The 19,072-nt window shown below is 39.4% G+C and overlaps 2 protein-coding genes across 2 annotated transcripts; one reads left to right on the forward strand and one right to left on the reverse strand.

The window, feature by feature from the left end:
* The first annotated feature begins 884 nt into the window (after positions 1-884).
* trappc6b (trafficking protein particle complex subunit 6B) lies at positions 885-7,228 on the forward strand. Its single transcript, XM_067528099.1, has 6 exons — positions 885-1,152; positions 1,236-1,303; positions 1,867-1,984; positions 3,221-3,304; positions 5,155-5,248; positions 6,563-7,228. The coding sequence occupies exons 1-6, from the start codon at positions 1,072-1,074 to the stop codon at positions 6,592-6,594; spliced, it is 477 nt and encodes a 158-aa protein (XP_067384200.1). The 5' UTR covers positions 885-1,071; the 3' UTR covers positions 6,595-7,228.
* A 1,078-nt stretch (positions 7,229-8,306) lies between these two features.
* LOC137139230 (putative beta-lactamase-like 1) lies at positions 8,307-18,783 on the reverse strand. Its single transcript, XM_067526221.1, has 6 exons — positions 18,678-18,783; positions 16,905-17,008; positions 16,643-16,800; positions 16,138-16,346; positions 9,507-9,612; positions 8,307-9,309 (listed from the first exon to the last, which is right to left on the reverse strand). The coding sequence occupies exons 1-6, from the start codon at positions 18,781-18,783 to the stop codon at positions 8,307-8,309; spliced, it is 1,686 nt and encodes a 561-aa protein (XP_067382322.1).
* Between the last annotated feature and the right edge of the window lie 289 nt (positions 18,784-19,072).

The following is a 19,072-nucleotide window of genomic DNA, read 5'->3' on the forward strand; positions in this document are numbered from 1 at the left end:
ATGCTAGTTCTTTGAACATTATATTTATTGAGCATGATTTTGTTCAGCCTTTTAAACTCTTAGATTTCAAAAGAATTGCTTCTGTGAAAGCAAAACTTAATTCTATTATTAGCCAAATGTAATTTTAATAAAGTTAGGTTTTGCATACAGAGGCCATCCTTTCTGGTATTTACAATAAAGGGTAGGCAGTACATCAAACCTATTCAGTATTCTGTAAACAGAAAAGCTTGTTAAACTGTAAATATATGTACTTTAAATAATATTAGATTATATAATCTTTTGTCTACAGAGTCCACTGCCTTCTCAAATTTGCTGTTTTTTAACTGTCTGTATCTTACCGACTAATTCTTTTTGTTGCCAAATGTTTGTTTAATAAAGCAAAGAAAAAATATGGTAAATGTTCTGCACTTATATAGCGCTTTTATACCTGTTGGCACTCACAGCGCTTTTCACTGCTTCTTATTCACCCATTCACACACCAGTGGGGGAGCTACTATGCAGCTGGCCAATGCTCCCTGGGAGCAACTAAGTTGGGGTTCAGTGTCTTGCTCAATGACACTTGGACATATGACCGGAGGAGCCGGGGATTGAACCAACAACCGTGAGATTGGTGGACAACTGCTTCACCTTCCTTGTGCCACAGTCAGCCACAAAAGGAGTTACAAGCTGAAGGCTGTTGATCTGGATTTTAATGTTTGTATATAATAAAGTATAAATGTTGTGCAATATCAGATCTTCCTTTGATAACAATTCAAACCGAAAAAGAAAATTGATAATGTTCTTTTTTTATCATTTATTTTTTCGTCCATGTGAAAATTGAAACTCCGCGCCAGCAGGTGGCGCTGACGGACTCAGTGAACACACTCGCGTACTGCGCTTCCTCTCGCCTTTAAATACGGGAACAGCGAGGAAGCGACAGGAAGTTTGTGTTTGTGTGTCATGCAGCTCCTGAACACTGGCTTGTGTTTGCTTTTAGTTGTCAGCTTATTTAAATAATGGTGTCGGTGCCGGTGTGAGTGACACTGTGAAGCCGCTGCTGTTAGAACCTCGGACTCTACAGGAGGAAGAAGAATGGCCGAAGAGGTTCCATTCCAATTTTTACACAACGAACTGGTTCAGTACATTTACAAGTCAGCTGACAGCGGAGAGACGGTAAGAAACTGTCAATGAGGACGTTTGTCCTCAGTAGTTAGCTACTGGCCACTGACTTTGAGTCTCCTTTGTCTTTCATACAGGAAAATGGAAGAAATATCACCAAACTGGAGAACATGGGGTTCAGAGTCGGTCAAGGGCTAATCGAGAGGTAACACGCTAACGCTAACTGCAGCCAGCGCCTTCCTGTGTAGGACTAACTTAGTGGGTCTGCTGGTGGCCACTGTAACACATGTCCTGGAAGCTCACTGAAGTCTTTTTCTGTGTTTACTTGTTGTCTTATTGTTGTTTACACAGCAGAAGCCTGTATGCAGCATCACTCATACAATCAAGGGTTACTTTCACTTAATACCTGGGTCTCACATGGTTCACTGGGGCCTGTTATGCAATTCCATCATTGCCGAATTGTACACCTGCCTCATCTCATCATTGTATAACTTCTAATATCTAAAGGATAAATCTGTTAGTATACGGTATTTTTCCTTGTCATCAAATTCCATATCGAACCTAACCAGAAATGTATGGCTTCCAGTAGCTCAATGTCTCTGCATTTCTACCATTGTTTAAACTGGACATGATGAGGAGTAAAAAGTGAATGCAAACTGCATGTAAGCTCTCTGATTTTATATTTTCTTTGTAATTTGATAATTTTTTTTTTCTTTTAGTTTTATTAAGCCTTTGGTCTTGATTCAAACAGCATTTCCTTTTATCTAGACTGACAAAAGAGACAGCACGCTTCAAAGACGAGCTGGACACCATGAAGTTCATCTGTAAAGACTTTTGGACCTGCGTGTTTAAGAAGCAGATTGACAACCTGCGAACCAACCACCAAGTAACACAGTGCTGATGGAGTGATTGTTTTATCTTGTATTAAGAGTAAATTTGTTCATGTTGAGAGCATACTGATTTATGTTAGGTTTTGCAATGCTTTCTCTCAAAATCTTTCCCTCACTCTCAAAATGTCCCCGCTCTCTCAAATTGACTCTGCTCTTAGATTTCCTGTGCTCCACCTCAATCCCTTCTCCTCACTCTCAGGTTCTATTTGCAATTTTCTGCTCTTGGATCTCTGTGCTCCCTCTTTAGATTTTTTTATTTATTTTTTTGGCACATGTAAATATGAAAAACAATGTTTTTACAATAAATAGGACTTTATGGTGTTTTTGTTACTTGGCATTTTTAGCTTTACTCCAAGGCCAAATACGAGAGTGAATACTAGTTACTGGTTAAAATCAAGTTACCATTGTGTTTTGGTTAGCCATTCTGTGTATAAACGAATGGGGGGAAAAAATATTACAAATCTGAGAGAACAACTTGATTATAGGCTGGTGAGGTGATTTACGTTTGTGCTCTTTCATAGCAGGTTGTACATGTCCAGGTATTTAAAGCAGCAGCCATGTCCTTCTACTCTATGTGCAGGACATGCTAATTCACTAGCGACTCCTCCCTCAACCCTCCTGGCTTATCTAGAGACAGTGTCCACATATGAACATTTAAAATCTAGGATCGTGGAACATGTAGTCCATGACCTATACTTTGAAGTGGAGCAATAGCATGAACTTGTAATTGGTTGTTGTACATATAGGCGAGAACCTGACAAACAAAAAAAGATAATCTATGAATGTACATTACAAACCATAGAAGCTGACATGAAAAAACATATTTCTCACATAGTGTTTAAAATAATAGTGATCTGAAACATAATAAATAGGGAGACAGGGCATCTGAGAGCACACACAGTTTTGAGTGTGGGCAGAGGAAATGTGAGTGCGCAAGGACATTGAGTGCAAGGGAAGAGTTTTGAAAGAAATATTACAAAATATGTATGTTCTAAACTTGAAACTTTGTACATACTGGAGCTCATTAACAATCTAAACCTATGTCTATATAACACATCCTGTAATAAATCCTTTATGAAGGTTATTACCTGGTAATTTAAATATATTATCATTTTAGTTGATGTACAGTAGTTTGTGCTGCTGTTGAACTGGACTTTGGAGTTTCTCCTGTCAACAGCTGCTCTGCTGTGTGTTGTGTCTCTCAGTGCAAATACTGTTCTCTTGTGTGTCAGGGCATCTATGTTCTCCAGGACAGCAAGTTCCGATTACTGAGTCAGCTTGCAGTGGGGAAACAGTACCTGGAACAAGCTCCAAAGGTGCTCTGCCTTGATTTTATGAAATTATGTGGCTGCTTCTTATGATTTTAAAATATGTCCTCTTGTCTTTCACTTGCATCTTGTCCTCACGTCTTAGTCCTTCCCATGTGATAATGCAGAATATTTTGAATGAAAGTGAATATATGGAACGACATTTTGAAAATATTCATTCAAAGTTTAGAATATGGAACCAAACTCTGTATATACGTAATAAAACTAAAAATATTATGCAATATTAAAGATTGCGACTGTGGCGCAGGAGATCGGTTGTCCACAAATCCCATAGTTTTTGGTTCGATCCCTGTCTCTTCCAGGTCACATGTCGAAGTGTCCTTGAGCAAAACACTGAACCCCAACTTAGTTACCCCTGGTGAGTGTAGGCCAGCTGCATAGCAGCTCCCCCATCGTATTGTGAGTATGAACGGATGAATGAGAAGCAGTTTTGGTTACCAACTGATAGAAAAGTGCTATTTAACCATTTACAATTATAGTCAACTCGACCAAGAAAATTATGGTGTAATACATCTGTAATGAATGTGACTCCTGTGGACTGCTGTAATTTTACAATTTTAAAATGGCATCAGCAGAAATACATCAATACTTTGTTGAAGTGGTAGATTTCTTTGAAATGTTTAATCTACAGGGCATTAGCAGGAGCATATATCCTGTCACCTTGAGGATAATTTTTCTGTTATCTCAATATTTTAGTTATCATCCATCCATCCATTATCTGTAACCGCGATCCTATTTGGGTCACGGGGGGGCTCAAGCATATCCCAGTTGTGTAATAGGGCAAGAAGAGGGGTGAACCCTAGACCGATCACCAGTCTGTCTCAGGGTCACATAGATTCCCCAATTAACCTAACATGTATGTTTCTGGACTCCACACAGAAAGGCACAAGTAATTATGTTCAACAAAACAGAAAGAACTTTGATCATCATTCTTCAAGGAATTTGTGAGTTTCTGAGGTGGATGATGACTGAAATTAATCTTCAGCTGGAATCAGTTGAGCAGCAAATGGCATGGGTGCACAATGCGTATGTCAGCAGCATGGCAAACATTATACATCAAACACAACATAGTGCCAGCGTGTTGATGACTTCATTTTCCATTACATATATTGAGACTTTTGTTCCATATATTCAGACTTTCATTCTATATTCTCAAGTTTCATTACATATAGTCAGACTTTCATTCTATATGTTCAGACTGTGGTTCCACATATTCAGACTTTCATTCCATTTTCTCAATATCAGCCTTTAATTTTCTCACAATTTATTGTTTATTTAATTTGCATGTCATTGTGTGTGTGTGTGTGTGTGTGTGTGTGTGTGTGTGTGTGTGTGTGTGTGTGTGTGTGTTCTCCTTCTTACCATCAAAGTCCAGGTGAGAGAAACTTGTAAAGACTAACCTTAAGGAGATTCAGACTGGGATTTTAGAACTGAATTTAAACTGAGTCTGAATACTTGTAAATGAGAGATTTCAGTTTTTGATTTGGTAATAAAAAAAACCTACCACTTAAATAAAAGCACAACACAGTAACTTCTCTTGTGACTGTATTTAGTGTCCATCACTCCTATGTTCGATTAGGGTTGTTTTTCCTAATCTGTTGGAGTGACTGTGGCTCAGGAGTTAGCGGTTGTCCACCAATCCCAGAGTCATCTGTTCGATTCCCAGCGCCTCCTCCTCCATGTTGAAGTGTTCTTTAGCTAGAAACTGAACCACTGTTATTTGCTCAAAAATGGAAAACAGTGTAAAGTGCTTTATAAGTGCAGACCCTTTACCATTCAATGCAGTTCTACTATGCAGACTCTTAGTGTATTGTGAAAAAATACTTGTCTCTCTGTAGTATCTGGCCTTCACTTGCGGTCTGGTGAGAGGAGCTCTGTCCAGCCTGGGAGTGAAGAGTATTGTGACTGCGGAGGTGTCCCTCATGCCTGCATGTAAGACACTTTTCCCTGTTTATCCTCCAATCAGAAATACTCTCCCTATGTTTACTCTATTACTTGTTTTTGTAAAGCGCTTTAATTCACATCTTTCCATCATCAACAGTGGAAATACATTTTCCCATGATTTGCTGTTGAAAGCTTTGGTGTGACTTTTCACGCTTTACTGTTGCTGAGTGTGATTCACTGCACCAGTCCTGAATACATTATTGACAATGATGTTGACTAACTTTAATATTACAGGGTTTTATTGATTCTACATAGTTTTATTTAATTTCACATTGAAAATTAACAAACACTGATAGTAAAACTTATAGTGTCACTATGATAAAATCTTACATTTCTGCTTTCTATACTTACAAAGTATACTTACTCTGATTCCAGCTAATGAAGTAATCTTATCACAATCACACCCACACCAGCTGAACATAGCTTCACAGGTTCCATGGAATCATTTCCTGATTTCATATGTATTTAATTTCAAAACTCAGCCATAGATGAGTTGATCCGAAGCCCAGCTAAACGGGTATGATTGCGTCAAGAAGAGCATCTGATGTGAGAACTTTACCAAGTCAAATAAGTTAATCGCTAATCAGATTTCCATGCAAGATCGGTTGAGGCCCAGGCTACCAACAATGGCCAATTAACCAGTTGGGTGGATGATGAGAATTTTGCTGTCCATCAATGCATATTAGAAGCAAAACGGTTGAGTGTTTGTATTGGTTCTCAGTATAGGCGAGTACTCAAATATAAGTACTTGAACTCAGTCTGGGAAGCAGTGGTATCGGGTCATCAGATGTGATTTGACATGAAATGTCATGTGATCAGGGAGTAAAGTTGCCTTGTAGAGTTTTCTGGCAACATTACATTTAGTGTTTTAAAGTTTTATTTAAAAAGGGTCTGATATCTATTCTGTGATGGTTGTTTGTTGATGCCTGGCATGTCTGCACCACCAATACCCACATTAACCTACCAAAGAAAAACATTTGTTTAATATTGTAATGTAAATACAGTGATCATTTTAGTTAATACCAACCTATTTAATACGTGTGGAACACCAGTGGTCATTACCATCACAGAAAAACCTGCAGGTTTTACACTTTGTACTGACCCAACATAGTCTGCTGCACTGCAAACTATGTCCTGCCTTTGTAAAATATTTTGCTGTGTTTGAGCTGTTCATTTGTCTCTATGGTCATATTTTGGGCTGGTGTTTGTGCTCATCCTAATCTGCTCTCTTTTCAGTTGGAGATCTTATTTGTGAATGTTTTGACGAACATGCTTTTCTCTTTCTGTTCTTTGTCTCTGCAGGTAAATTCCAGGTCATAATCCAAAAAAATTAGAAAATAGGTACAGTCATGACCTCTTTCTCTCAGAAAAACCTGTCTACACTTTGGGGATTGCAGGGATAATTGGCAAAGGTTTGTCCAAATATCATGATAATTATTTGCCGATTACTGAGAAAGAATATTCATAACTTAATGTTATATGTGACAATTTAATATACCCTGTTCCAACTATTTTTAGATGTGTTGCTATCACCAAATTCAAAATGAGCTAATATTTTTCATGAAACGGTAAAATGTATGTAATATGTTGTTATGTTGATTGTGAAAAAGAAATGTGTTTATGAGATTTGAAAATCATTGTATTCTGTTTTTATTTATGTTTTACACATTGTCCCAACTTTGGAAGTGGGGTCATAATTCTGGCAGTTCTTTGTCTCCCCCTAGTGGTACGTAGTAACTGCACTATGCCAGTATATATTGAGGATTGTTTGTGGTTTATTTGTACAGTTTATAGACATTTGCCTGTGATTTCAGTGCCCCCCCCCCATACAGTAAGAAAATTTACTGTAGCCTTAATAACACAGGCATCAACATTATTAAATGGTTGTACAGTATTAAAGATGGATTTTGTTTGTATTTGGTTGTTGGTTAAATCAGTTTGTGTGTATTAAATCTGGGTCCTACATTGTCTAAATTACTGCTTCATTCTCATTTTTTGGCTTAAAGCCCAGCTATGCAGTGCTTTATCAAAATGTGGTACATATGTATGTGTGCATATATCTGATGAATAAATACCCATTTGGTTTTTATTAGCTGCATATAGAATCAACAGGTTTAGAATACACTAATGATGTAAAGCATTTTCTATTTTAATTTTATTTTTAATATTAGTATTAAGGTTTTGTTAATTTCTCAGCTGAAGCATTCTGGTGAAAGGATATTGTGTGTTGCGGAGTAATTCAGTAATATTCATACATATTACTATGTTCGTTGGTCATAGACAACTAATGAATGAATTTGAATGAACTTTTAATGAATTTTTCCTCTTCCTCAGTAAGCACTAGAGGAATACCACATTCTCCAGTAGTTCAAATATTTATACAGTGCAAAACTGCAGGTTGTCTGTGTTGCACTGTCCATGATTTAGCAGATGAATAACCTTCCGATGGCTTGAATGGAGAAAGAATTATAAAGTTATTAAACAGTGTTAATCAGCATTGAACCACCACATAGACATGTTGGCACAGTAATCCTGTGGAGTGCTCCTACCTTTCTCTGTGTAGAGCATGATGGAAAGTGGAGCAAAGCCGAGATTATATTTGACCAGAGTTGCCCAAAGAACTTTTAACTATAAATCGAACAAAATCAGCCAGGAAAGAAGACCACACAAACGACCGATGAAGCAGCTATTGTTAAAGATATTTTCATTGCTCTGTCAGCCTACGGAAGTTTGCTTTTCTGCTGGAAACCAGGCAACTGACAATGCAAGAAAATGTCTGGTAAGTGTAAGAAAAATATTTCTTGTAGACTGTAAACGTTCTAGGCTTCTCTTAACCATTCTGTTCTATCACTTACCCTCCCACACACAAAGTAGTAGGCATATATTAAAAGACCAATACAATTCATGGCAGGATGCAAAATGGTCATCAACCATCAACCAGCCTGGTGATTCAAAAATTGTCCTGCATTAAATTGAGATATTAATTTAAAAATAATAATGATTCAGTCCCAGTCCCCCATCAGCCACCTATTCACAGTTACTTGTTTCAAAAGGGAGGGAATTCCTGCTTTTTTGAAGTAAAGAATGGTTTGCCAGCTATCCTTGTCACCCTGTAAGTGTTGAGTCCTGGTGAATCAAATCCTGGTGACACACCCTTCTTGTTGAAGGGATAAAAGTTAAAGAGCTGTCTGTCCTGTGCCTCCAGGGACACAGAGGTGCTGTTTACCTTAAGTTTGCAGGGGAATGGGCCCTCAAACACCACCCTGAACACCCTGTCCTGCAGGTAGTCCAGCCGTAGAGTTCGGTACTTGAATGGAGCACTTGTATCTACCTTTGGTCCAAACTGCTGCATGACCAGGACCCCATCTGAGTCCACCTTTATCTCATAGAAAGTCATATTCTTGTAAGTGAAAAACCCGATATATGGAGCTGGGTTGGGAGCTGGTCTTGGGGTTCGTCTAGCGACCCTGAAAGCATTCTCCACTACAGGGATGAGATAGCTGTAGGCCTGGGTCACAAGGTCTTTGTCTGCAGGACGAACTCCAGCCATCAGGACTATCAATCCCAGCTTCAACTGAGGCACTAAAGCAAAGGTTGCAGCGTAACCGTCCAGGTCACCATCTTTCCTCACCACATCATAGCCAAACTGCTCATTGATCTCCCAGGGTGTGCCAGTGGAGTTGGCGAAGTAGTCACTGTGGCATTGCAAGACTGGGGTCAGCATAGTGTTCAGGGTGTCACGACGGAGCAGGTTTTCATTGTACACACCCAAAAGTGCCATGATGAGCTTGGCCATGTCAGCCGCTGTGGAATACATCTGACCTGCTGGTCGGTACCAGCCCAGATTGTAAAGAGGAGCCGGCTGACCATTGCTATAAACGCCCACAGCCATCTGTCTCCGCATAGTTGGTGTTAGGCTGAAACCAGTGTCCGCCATATTGAGCGGTTCCAAAATGTTATCTGACACCCAGCTCTCATAGTCTGAGCCAGCAACCTTCTGCGGCAAGATGTTGGCCAACAAGGAAAAAGCAACATTGCTGTAGTGGCATCTGAGGGAAAAGAGACAGTAATGTCATTAATGTTTACAGGTGTTGCCTAGATACAAAACACCAGGATGAGCAGTGTCTCATACTGTACATAGATATGAAGCCCTTGTTCATTCATGTTTTGGAAACACACAGATTGTTTAAAGTCATCAAAGTAAAAAACAGGGCAACAACCAAAGAAAACAGAGTTTCTAACTTACTTGGTGCCTGGATCTGCCACAAGGACATCATCCTGTAACAAATTAAGGGCTGTTGGTGTGTCTCCATTCCAAAGGAGATTAGTTGACCTTAATCTTCGGGGTAAACCTGTGAAAACATTAAAACTGGGCTTATAAGCTATTTCATTCATTAATGCACGATCTGCATTAAAGAAACGAAAATCATAAAAAACACTTCACCTTCTGCTGAACACTATTCTGTTAATACAGTTTGGACCAGAACCATAGTTCAATCCCTGTTGTGTGTAGCCATTTTGTGTTTAACCGCTCAGAAACACTTGCTTTTGCTTAATATAGTGAGTTAGTCAGTCTGTTGATCACTTTGGTCTAGTCAAAAACATCTGAGACTGATGAACAGAATACATCCTGGAGCTTTCAGTTTTAGACTGATAAGAGGAAAAAAACATCCCAACAAAGTATAACAATCAACAAAAAAACTTGTTATATGTGACTAGTGATAGGTCGACCAACATGAATAAACTAACAGATAAAGAACCTGTGGAAAGCTATTCTGAGAATGGGTTCCAAGCTTCATGGAAGGTTGCTGTATTGTTTTTGTATGTAGCTGATATTTTTTCTATGGTTATGTAATCTGTGAGAATATTTGTCCAGTGATATGTAGAGAGGTTTTAGATTTCCAGTTTTGAAAGATTATTTTCTTGGTGATTGTTAAAGAGATAATTATCTGGGTTTTTAGATTTAACTTGGAGATGATCAACTTCTGAGATGTTTCCAAGTAAACAGAGGGACGAAGATGTGGGGATTCTGCAGCTCAGCATAGTGGAGAGTGTCTCTGTCACTGCTACTCAGAAAGAAACCACCGGGTTTCAGGCCCAAGTAGTGTGGAAATAATCTTCTGCACTATCTGAGGTGCATTGTGAGCAGGTATCTGTGGTGATTAAGGCCATTTTAAACATTCTGCTTTGAGTGATGTGAGTTCTGTGAATGGTCTTATATTGTATAAGTTATAAGTTTGTGTTGCTAGTCATGGAGAAGGTGTTGTTACAGATTTCTATCCAAAAGTCAGATCTGGGGGAGACAGAACAATTTTTTCCATTTTTCTATTGGGACTGTTATTATATAGTCTTTGTTTGATATAATATTATAGAGTTTAGACAAGAGTTTCTTAGACTTAGTGATTTTTATTATCTCGTCAGTTAGTGTAGGGGGCTGCAGTGGGTTGTTCATTATATTCATTCTTGATTTAATTGTGAGTTTTAATTATTATTATTAACTGTTCTTCCCCAACTCCAACTGTCTTAAAAAATATAAATTGGTTATTCTCAAATAGGTGGTGTATGTAAGTGATTCCTTTGTTCCGCCATGCTGGAAAGTGAATAGAGGTGTTGTGAAATTGAAAGTCTGGGTTGTGCCATATCGGGGTATGTTTACAAGGTGCTAGTGTTGATTTTGGGATTTAGTGAGCTTTCCACCAGAGTTGAGGAGATTGTTATTTTGATAAAATAGTTAGTTAAAATAGACATTTTTTTACTGATTGTGGCATAAAAGGGAGATCTGAAACTATTGAATCTGAAGTATTGTTGATTTGTTTAATTTTTTTGTATAATTTGAGTTTAGGGAAAATTCATTAATAATATTAAATCTTTCCTTTAGTGAGCTGTACGGTTCCTGTAAGTGTAGTAATATGTCATCTGCATAAAGTCCTGGATTCCTTTAATTCTGACATTTTGTCGTATGGCTGTTGCTATATAGATGGCAAATAGAGACAGTCAGAGTGGGCATCCCTGTCTGGTTCCCCGGTGAAGTGTAAAACTCTCTGAGGTGACCCCATTTGTGATTACAGAGGCTCTGGGTGCAGTATATAGTGTTTTATCCAGTGGATGAAAGACCCTCCAAGACCGGTAACTGGAAGGATGGGTTGGGTCATTGTTGGGTTTTAGTAGAAGGGTCATGATGGCTGTATTCGTGTGTATAGGTATTGGTGATGTAGATTTTATTTCCGTGGTTACTCTGTAAAATAGTGGTGACAAGATTTGCGGGAAGTGTTTGTAGAATTCTGCTGGAAATCCATCAGGACCAGATGATTTATTATTTGGTATTTTAATTAGTGCTTTATGTAGTTCATCAGTAGTGAGTGGTACATCTAAGCTGTTCACATGTTCTTGGGACAGCATTGGCAGCTGGAGCTTGTTTAGAGGAGATGTCTAAATCTGACTGATTAACACTAGGATCATAGGACTGTAGGTTACTGTAGAAACTTTGAAAGACGTTATTGATGTCCTGTGGGTTGTTGACAGTTTGACCTGTGGAGATCCTTATGGATGGGATGATTGCTTTTCTTTTTTACGTTGGAGTTGATTTGCTAAATATTGACCTGTCTTGTTGCTATATTGGAACTGTTAAGTTGCTGAATACGGAATTGTGTTTTTCTATGTAGGATAGTGTTGTCGTTTTTTTCTTATATGATGAATAAGATATTATTTTACCTCTGAGTACTACTTTGCCTGTTTCACATAGTACTGATGGTTTGGTTTCCATAGAGTCATTAATTTCCAGAAAGGATGCCCACTCTCTCTTTGTGAGATTATCCAATTCAGTGTCTTGGAGTAGTGATGCATTGAAACGCCATCGTGTGGATGGTTTAACAGGGTTTGGATGTTTAGTGTGAGATGGGTGCGTGGTCACTGATTCTGATTGGGAAAATTGTATTTCAGTTAATTGTTGGGTTAGTGAGTTACTGATAAGAAAGAATCAATTCGGTAAAACTACTGATGTAGAGGAGAAAAGTAAGTGCATTCTCTAGATGTGGGATTATTTCGTCTCCAGCTGTCACTGAGTCCATTGTACTTCATATATTGTTTTATTATGTCTGTAGAGTGGCAATTTCTTGGGGTGTCAGATGTATTCAAGCCATCAATTTTGGGGTTTATGACACTATTAAGGTCTCCAGTGATAATGATGTTTGTTGATTAACATAATAATGAAAATAGATTATGGATAAAAGATGGATCATCATTGTTTGGACCGTAGATGTTAGCAAGTGTAAGCTTTGTGTGGTTAATTGATGCATTCATAATAATGTGTGTGTGTTATGATTTTAAGTTTTTTTGTCTGGGTTCTGAAGCCACACACATTCCATGATACTAGTTTAACTGACTGTATGGTTGGTTGTAGATTAAGAAGCTTAATTTAAATGAGTTTAGTGAGTATTATATACTGATGCACAGGGAGTATTGGGAAGGAAGGAAGGAAATGGGAGGAGTGTAGGAAATAAGTAACACATGAGCTTTGGTCTGGGGTGAAAAGTGTGTGTTTCTGTGTGAGTGTGTGTTGAGATCGAAATTGAGAATAAATGTAGCCCACTGTGAATAAGAAAGTGTGAGGTACAACTGATTAAACAATAATACAGAGAAACAAACAAGTATATATATATTTGTACAAACATAGTGTAACAAAAAGGAGGGAGACATTAAGGCAGGGAGGGGATGTATAATCTGTATAAATTGAACTCAGTGGTACATGTATATTCATCTGCTCTGAATGGTGGTGGAGGCTTTGTTATTTCATGCTGATGTGGTTTTCTGCGTTTGATAAATGTTGTGTTTGTTAGAAAAGCCATGAAGTGATGCTGGAGTCATGGTACAGTTGTCCTTCGATGTACAGTTTGTCCAGTGTCAGTGATGCACGTTTATTGTTTCGTCTGTGTTGTTTCATGATGGGATAGAGTATTTTCGCCGTTCGTTTATTTCACGTGGAAGTTGGTCTTTGAGTCCGTATTTGGTTCCTTTCAGTTCTTTTCCTTTGCTCTTAATCAGTTCCTTGTGTTTATAGTGTTAAAGTTTGGCAATGATGGGTCAGGGTGTTTGTTTGAACGTGATCCGAGACAGTGAACACGGTGGAATCTGATTGACCGGTGCCAGTTTCAGTTGTGTTTTCATAAATTCTGGGTTGTCGGATGGTTGTTCTGGGATGCTGGAGAATATCATGCTTCTAGTTTGAATGTCCAATATATTTTCTTTCATCTTTTTGTTTTCTTTTGTGAAGGAGTCCATTTTTTCATTAAGTGTCTTGACAATAGTTTGCAGTGAATTATTTGACTGTTCTAACTTTTAAATGTGACAAGTAGATCTAATTTTCTATTAAGGGATAGCAAACACTGACCTCAATGTCCGTAGTTTGTCAGTCACTAGTATCTGTAGATGGGGATTTAGTTCATGTTTTTCTTGGGTTGGAGGAGTCTGTATACAATCCTGAACTTCCTCGTTCCACCACCAAGTCTCCTTGTCCGCTTTCCTCTTTCCAGATGACACACCGAGTCCCCTCCTACCTGTCTCCCTGATCACATTAGCTGTAGTGGTCCAGTCATCTGGAAGTACCTCCAAACCACCCAGAGTCTGTGTCAGCTCCTCCCCGAACATTTTTCCTTTTTCAACTTCCACCACATTGTCCTCTGCTCTGCCTTTGTCCTCTTCATCTTCCTCACCACCAGCATAATTTTACACACCACCATCCTGTGTTGTCTGGCTACACTCTCCCCTACCAACACTTTACAGTCACTGATCTCTTTCAGATTACAGCGTCTACACAAGATGTCGTCCACCTGAGTGCTTCTACCTCCGCTCTTATATGTCACCCTATGTTCCTGCCTCTTCTGAAAGAAAGTGTTCACTACAGCCATTTCCATCCTCTTTGCAAAGTCAACCACCATCTGTCTTTCTGCATTCCTGTCCTGAAGACCAAACCTGCCCATAACAGTCTCATCACCTCTGTTCCCTTCACCTACATGTCCATTGGAATCTGCACCAATCACCACTCTCTCACCTCTGGGGATGCTCTGCATCACTTCATCTAACTCACTCCAGAATTTCTCCTTCTCTTCTAACTGACATCCCACCTGTGGGACATAACCACTAACAACATTGAACATCACCCCTTCAACTTCCAGCTTCAGACTCATCAACCTGTCTGATACTCTTTTCACCTCTAGAACATTCCTCACCAACTCCTCTTTCAGGATAACTCCTACTCCATTTCTCTTCCTATCTGACCCATGTAGAACAACTTGAACCCTGCTCCTAAGCTTCTAGCCTTGCTACCTTTCCACCTGGTCTCCTGGACAAACAGTATATGCACCTTCCTTCTCTGCATCATGTCAATCAACTCTCTAGCCTTCCCTGTCATAGTCCCAACATTCAAAGTCCTTACTGTCAGTCTTACACTCTTAGCTTTCCTTATCTCTCTCTGCCTATGAACACACCTTCCTCCTCACTCCAAACTCACTCCCAATATTCAAAAAACTGCTGAAAACAGAACTCTTCCGCATTTTCCTATGCACTTAACTCCATACAAACAACACCACCAACAACAAAAAAAAAAAACAACAACTACTTTTCTGGTCTTTCTCGCACTTGCATCTTGTGAAATGTGAACACTTTTCTGAAGGGACTTTGCTTTGATGTCTTCTCCTTGACTTAGATTCTTGCTTGCCTTGTACCTCACTTGTAAGTCGCTTTGGATAAAAGCGTCTTCTAAATGACTAAATGTAAATGTAAGACCGTGCTGAGTGGTGCTGTAGGTGTGACAGAGGAGGTCAAGGTGGAGGTGGGTCTGCATCAAGGATCAGCTCTGAGCCCCTTCTTGTTTGCTCTGGTGATGGACAGGCTGACAGATGAGGTTAGACAGGAATCTCCATGGACTATGATGTTTGCAGATGACATTGTGATTTGTAGTGAGAGCAGAGAGCAGGTGGAGGAAAATCTAGAGAGGTGGAGGTCTGCTCTGGAAAACAGAGGAATGAAGCTTTACCACAGTAAGACAGAATACATGTGTGTGAATGAGAGGGACCCAGGTGGAACAGTGAGGTTACAGGGAGCAGAGGTGAAGAAGGTGCAGGACTTTAAGTACTTTAAGTACTGAACAATGGTTCAGAGCAACGGAGAGTGTGGAAAAGAGGTGAAGAGGTGAGTGCAAGCAGGTTGGAACGGGTGGAGAAAAGTGTCAGGTGTGTTGTGTGATAAAAGAGTATCAGTGAAAATGAAAGGAAAGGCGTTGATGGTGGCGATCTTGAGGTTCTCTTTGGGAGTGACGAGGATGGACAGGATCAGGAATGAGTACATCAGAGGGACAGCTCATGTTAGATGTTTTGGAGATAAAGTCAGAGAGTCCAGATTGAGGTGGTTTGGACATGTTCAGAGGAGAAACTGTGAATATATCGGTAGAAGGATGCTGAGGTTGGAGCTGCCAGGCAGGAGGTCTAGAGGAAGACCAAAGAGGAGATTTATGGATGTAGTGAGAGAGGACATGAAGTTAGTCGGTGTGAGAGAAGAGGATGCAGAGGACAGGGTTAGATGGAGGCACATGATTCGCTGTGGAGACCCCTGAAAGGGAAAAGCTGAAAGGAAAGACGAAGACCTGCTTACCAGTCTTGCCTATTTGGCCTGGTTAACCTAAACTGGCTTAGGCCCAAGTACTTTTGCTTTCACCTTATCAAATCTTCCTGCCTGAGTGTCAGCATGTATGTTTTTCATCCTTTGCTCTGGAAACAAGACTGGTTGACTGTTTCTACCTTGGAAGGACACCAAAACTATTTTAATCTGAACGGAACAAATCTGAGATAACGTCTCAGGTTAGGCAGTCCACACTGCGTGGTTACCTGAGAGCTGGCTGGCCATTCTGCGCAGACTGAGTGCTGGAGAGCGACTGCTCAGGGTCCTGACTGATGAATAACTCTTCCCTAGTGGGTTCTTAATAGTAAAGTTGTCAGCATACTTCTCCAGAGGATCATCCAAAGACTCCACCAGACCGTCCTCCCACAGCTTGTACAGCATGATTGTAGGGAAGATTTTAGAAAGACTTGCAATTCTGCAATCAGAGTGATAAAAGTAATACTCATTATTCAGTCAGTGACTAAACAAATCCATCCTGCTTTAACAATTCATCAAACTTCCACTGCGGCTACAGTTAAGCGATTTAGTGAGTGGTTTACTCTGTTTGATCCCAGGCCCTATGAAAACATCTAAAATAATAAAAGTGTAATCGTAACCCCTACCCCTAATCTTATCTCTAAAAATCAGATACATCCTACTGCAAACTACAGTACATAATGTGTGGTAGCAGATCTGCTATTATTACACACTATGCTTGTGTATGAATCTCACCTGTACACTGTGTACTCATTTGGTGGAGAAGAGGAAGGGTCGCTTATGTTCCTCTTGCCAAAGTTTCCATTCCACAGAACAGAGTCGTTTAAAACCACAATGGCTGATATGGCTGGTAGCTTGGTGGTGTGAATGCTCGACTTCAGCAGTATATCTATCTGATGGGACAAATCTTTACTAAGATTACCTATATGCAAATTATTTACATGATACATGAGTTTTTACGTGCTATTTTAATATGAGTAAAAAATATATATTTTACCTTTTCTAAAGCCACCCTCAGTGGAGTGATTGGATGTTTGAGGGGCACAGGCTCAGGAAAGCGAGGGCACATCTCATCTGCTGTTACTCTTTTTACCAGCAATTCTGTTTTAAAAGGGTAAAAAAAGGTTCAGTCATGTATGAAACAATCAGTAATGTGGCTGTGGTTCACTTTTTGATATTAATGTTGTAGGGTGTTGCAGAAAAGAAGTAATCTGACTCTTGGTCAGTGTTTCCTGAGAATGAAGTTTGAAATATATACATACATACGCACATACTGTGTGACATACATACAGGAAATATAAAATTGCATCAAAATAAATATTAAGAACAAGTGCAAAACAATAAATAAGTGGAAAAAGCATATAATACACTCAGACTTTAGATCTGCCACCTCAAAGGTAGAAGGTCCCTGGTTCAAATACCCCTGCCAACTGTAGCCTTTCTTCGTGGAGTTTTTATGTTCTTCCCATGCTTGCGTGGGTTTCCTCCAGGTACTCCAGTCTCCTCCCACAGTCCAAAGACATGTTAGGTTAGCTGGTGAATGTAAAATTGCCCATAGGTGTGAATTTGAGTGTGAGTGGTCATATGTATGTGTATATCTCTCTGTATTTAACCTGAGATTGACTAGAGACCTGTCTAGGGTGGACCCTGCCTCTCCCCCAATGACAATGTTTATGTTTGTATCTACAAATTTTAATTGGGAAATTTAAATAAAGACAAATAAATAAAGACAATAAAAGCTGTGATCTTTGGGCCGTCAGTGGCATTAAAATCAGATATGTTTTTGGAGTTAAACTCACTGCATGACCTCAGAAAACTCATTTAAAAACTACTTTTAATGTGGCAAAGGAGATAGAGCAGTTGTCCATCAATCCCCCAGTTGCTGGTTCGATCTCCAGCTCTTCCGGTCACATGTTGAAGTCTCCTTAAGCAAGACACTGAACCCCAACTTAGTTGCTCCTGGTGAGTGTTGGCCAGCTGCATAGCAGCTTCCCCATCGGTGTATAAGTGTGTGTGATTGTGAGTGTGAATGGGTGAATAAGAAGCAGTGTAAAGCGCTTTGAGTGAGAATAGGTAGGGTAATAGGTAAGTGCCGAACATTTACCATTTACCATTTATTGTCAAGTTAAAATTCTACCATACAAAAAAACAACCATATAAAGCAAAAAACCACAACATTAAACTGGTGGGGTTAATAAAATAATCATTAACTTAATGATTAAATTAATTACGAAATGTTGATAAATGTTTTTCTAGCTTATCACCTTGTCCAGTGGTTTTCCTAACTGCTCCATCCTTTTGCCAAACCCTAAATTTCTGATGGACCATCTTCTGCTAAGATTACCAACTAACAGCATAAAGCCTGGCATTTTTGTCTGGTTTGTATTTCTTCCTGCTCTAAATGTCCTATGGGTAAAGGTTATAAAGCTGAGTTCTTTGGTGACTTATGGATTCTTTTAATCTCAGTGTATTTGACACAGTCTGACACTACACCCTGAACTGAGCTGTCACTGAACCAAATTCATATTTACATGTGTGTCCCATTCAAAGGATCAGCAACTGAAGAAATACCCAGCACAGCTCTGCTCTACCCTGTCTCCTCTTGTGGATCTGCAGGAGTTAGTGTCTGCTTTAACAGGGATGCTAATCCCTGCTACTATTTCCAGTGAATCCTGCTGCAGCTTCTGCAAACAAGCAATCACACCAAAGAAGCTTAGAAACTCTCAGAAACAAAAGTGGTTCCCGAGTTGGAAACTCTTAAAAGCTTTACCTGTCTTAAGCTTTGGCATCATATACTGCCATATGAAACAGCAGGTCATGACCACGGAGATCAGGAAGAAGACAACCATACCCAGCAATGTCCATTTCAGCTTCATCTTGCTATGTGGTGGTTGTTGTGGACAGCTAACACAGTCTATAAATCAGTAAAATGTATGTGAGATGTCATATTCACACAGCATATTACATAAAGGATACTGTGCGTATTCAATTTGTCATGTAAGATGTGACAACTTAAACCTTAAAAAAAAAAATACTTTCAGAAACAGATCATTCATCTTACCAGTAAAGGGAAACAAGCTTTAAGTGTCACTCATTCTTCACCTCCAGACAGCAAAACCCCTTAATTTCCTGATGAGATGTTCTCATGGGAATTTAGTGGTGCTG

Source organism: Channa argus, chromosome 13, assembly GCF_033026475.1.
Source record: "Channa argus isolate prfri chromosome 13, Channa argus male v1.0, whole genome shotgun sequence".
Taxonomy (NCBI): Eukaryota; Metazoa; Chordata; class Actinopteri; order Anabantiformes; family Channidae; genus Channa; species Channa argus.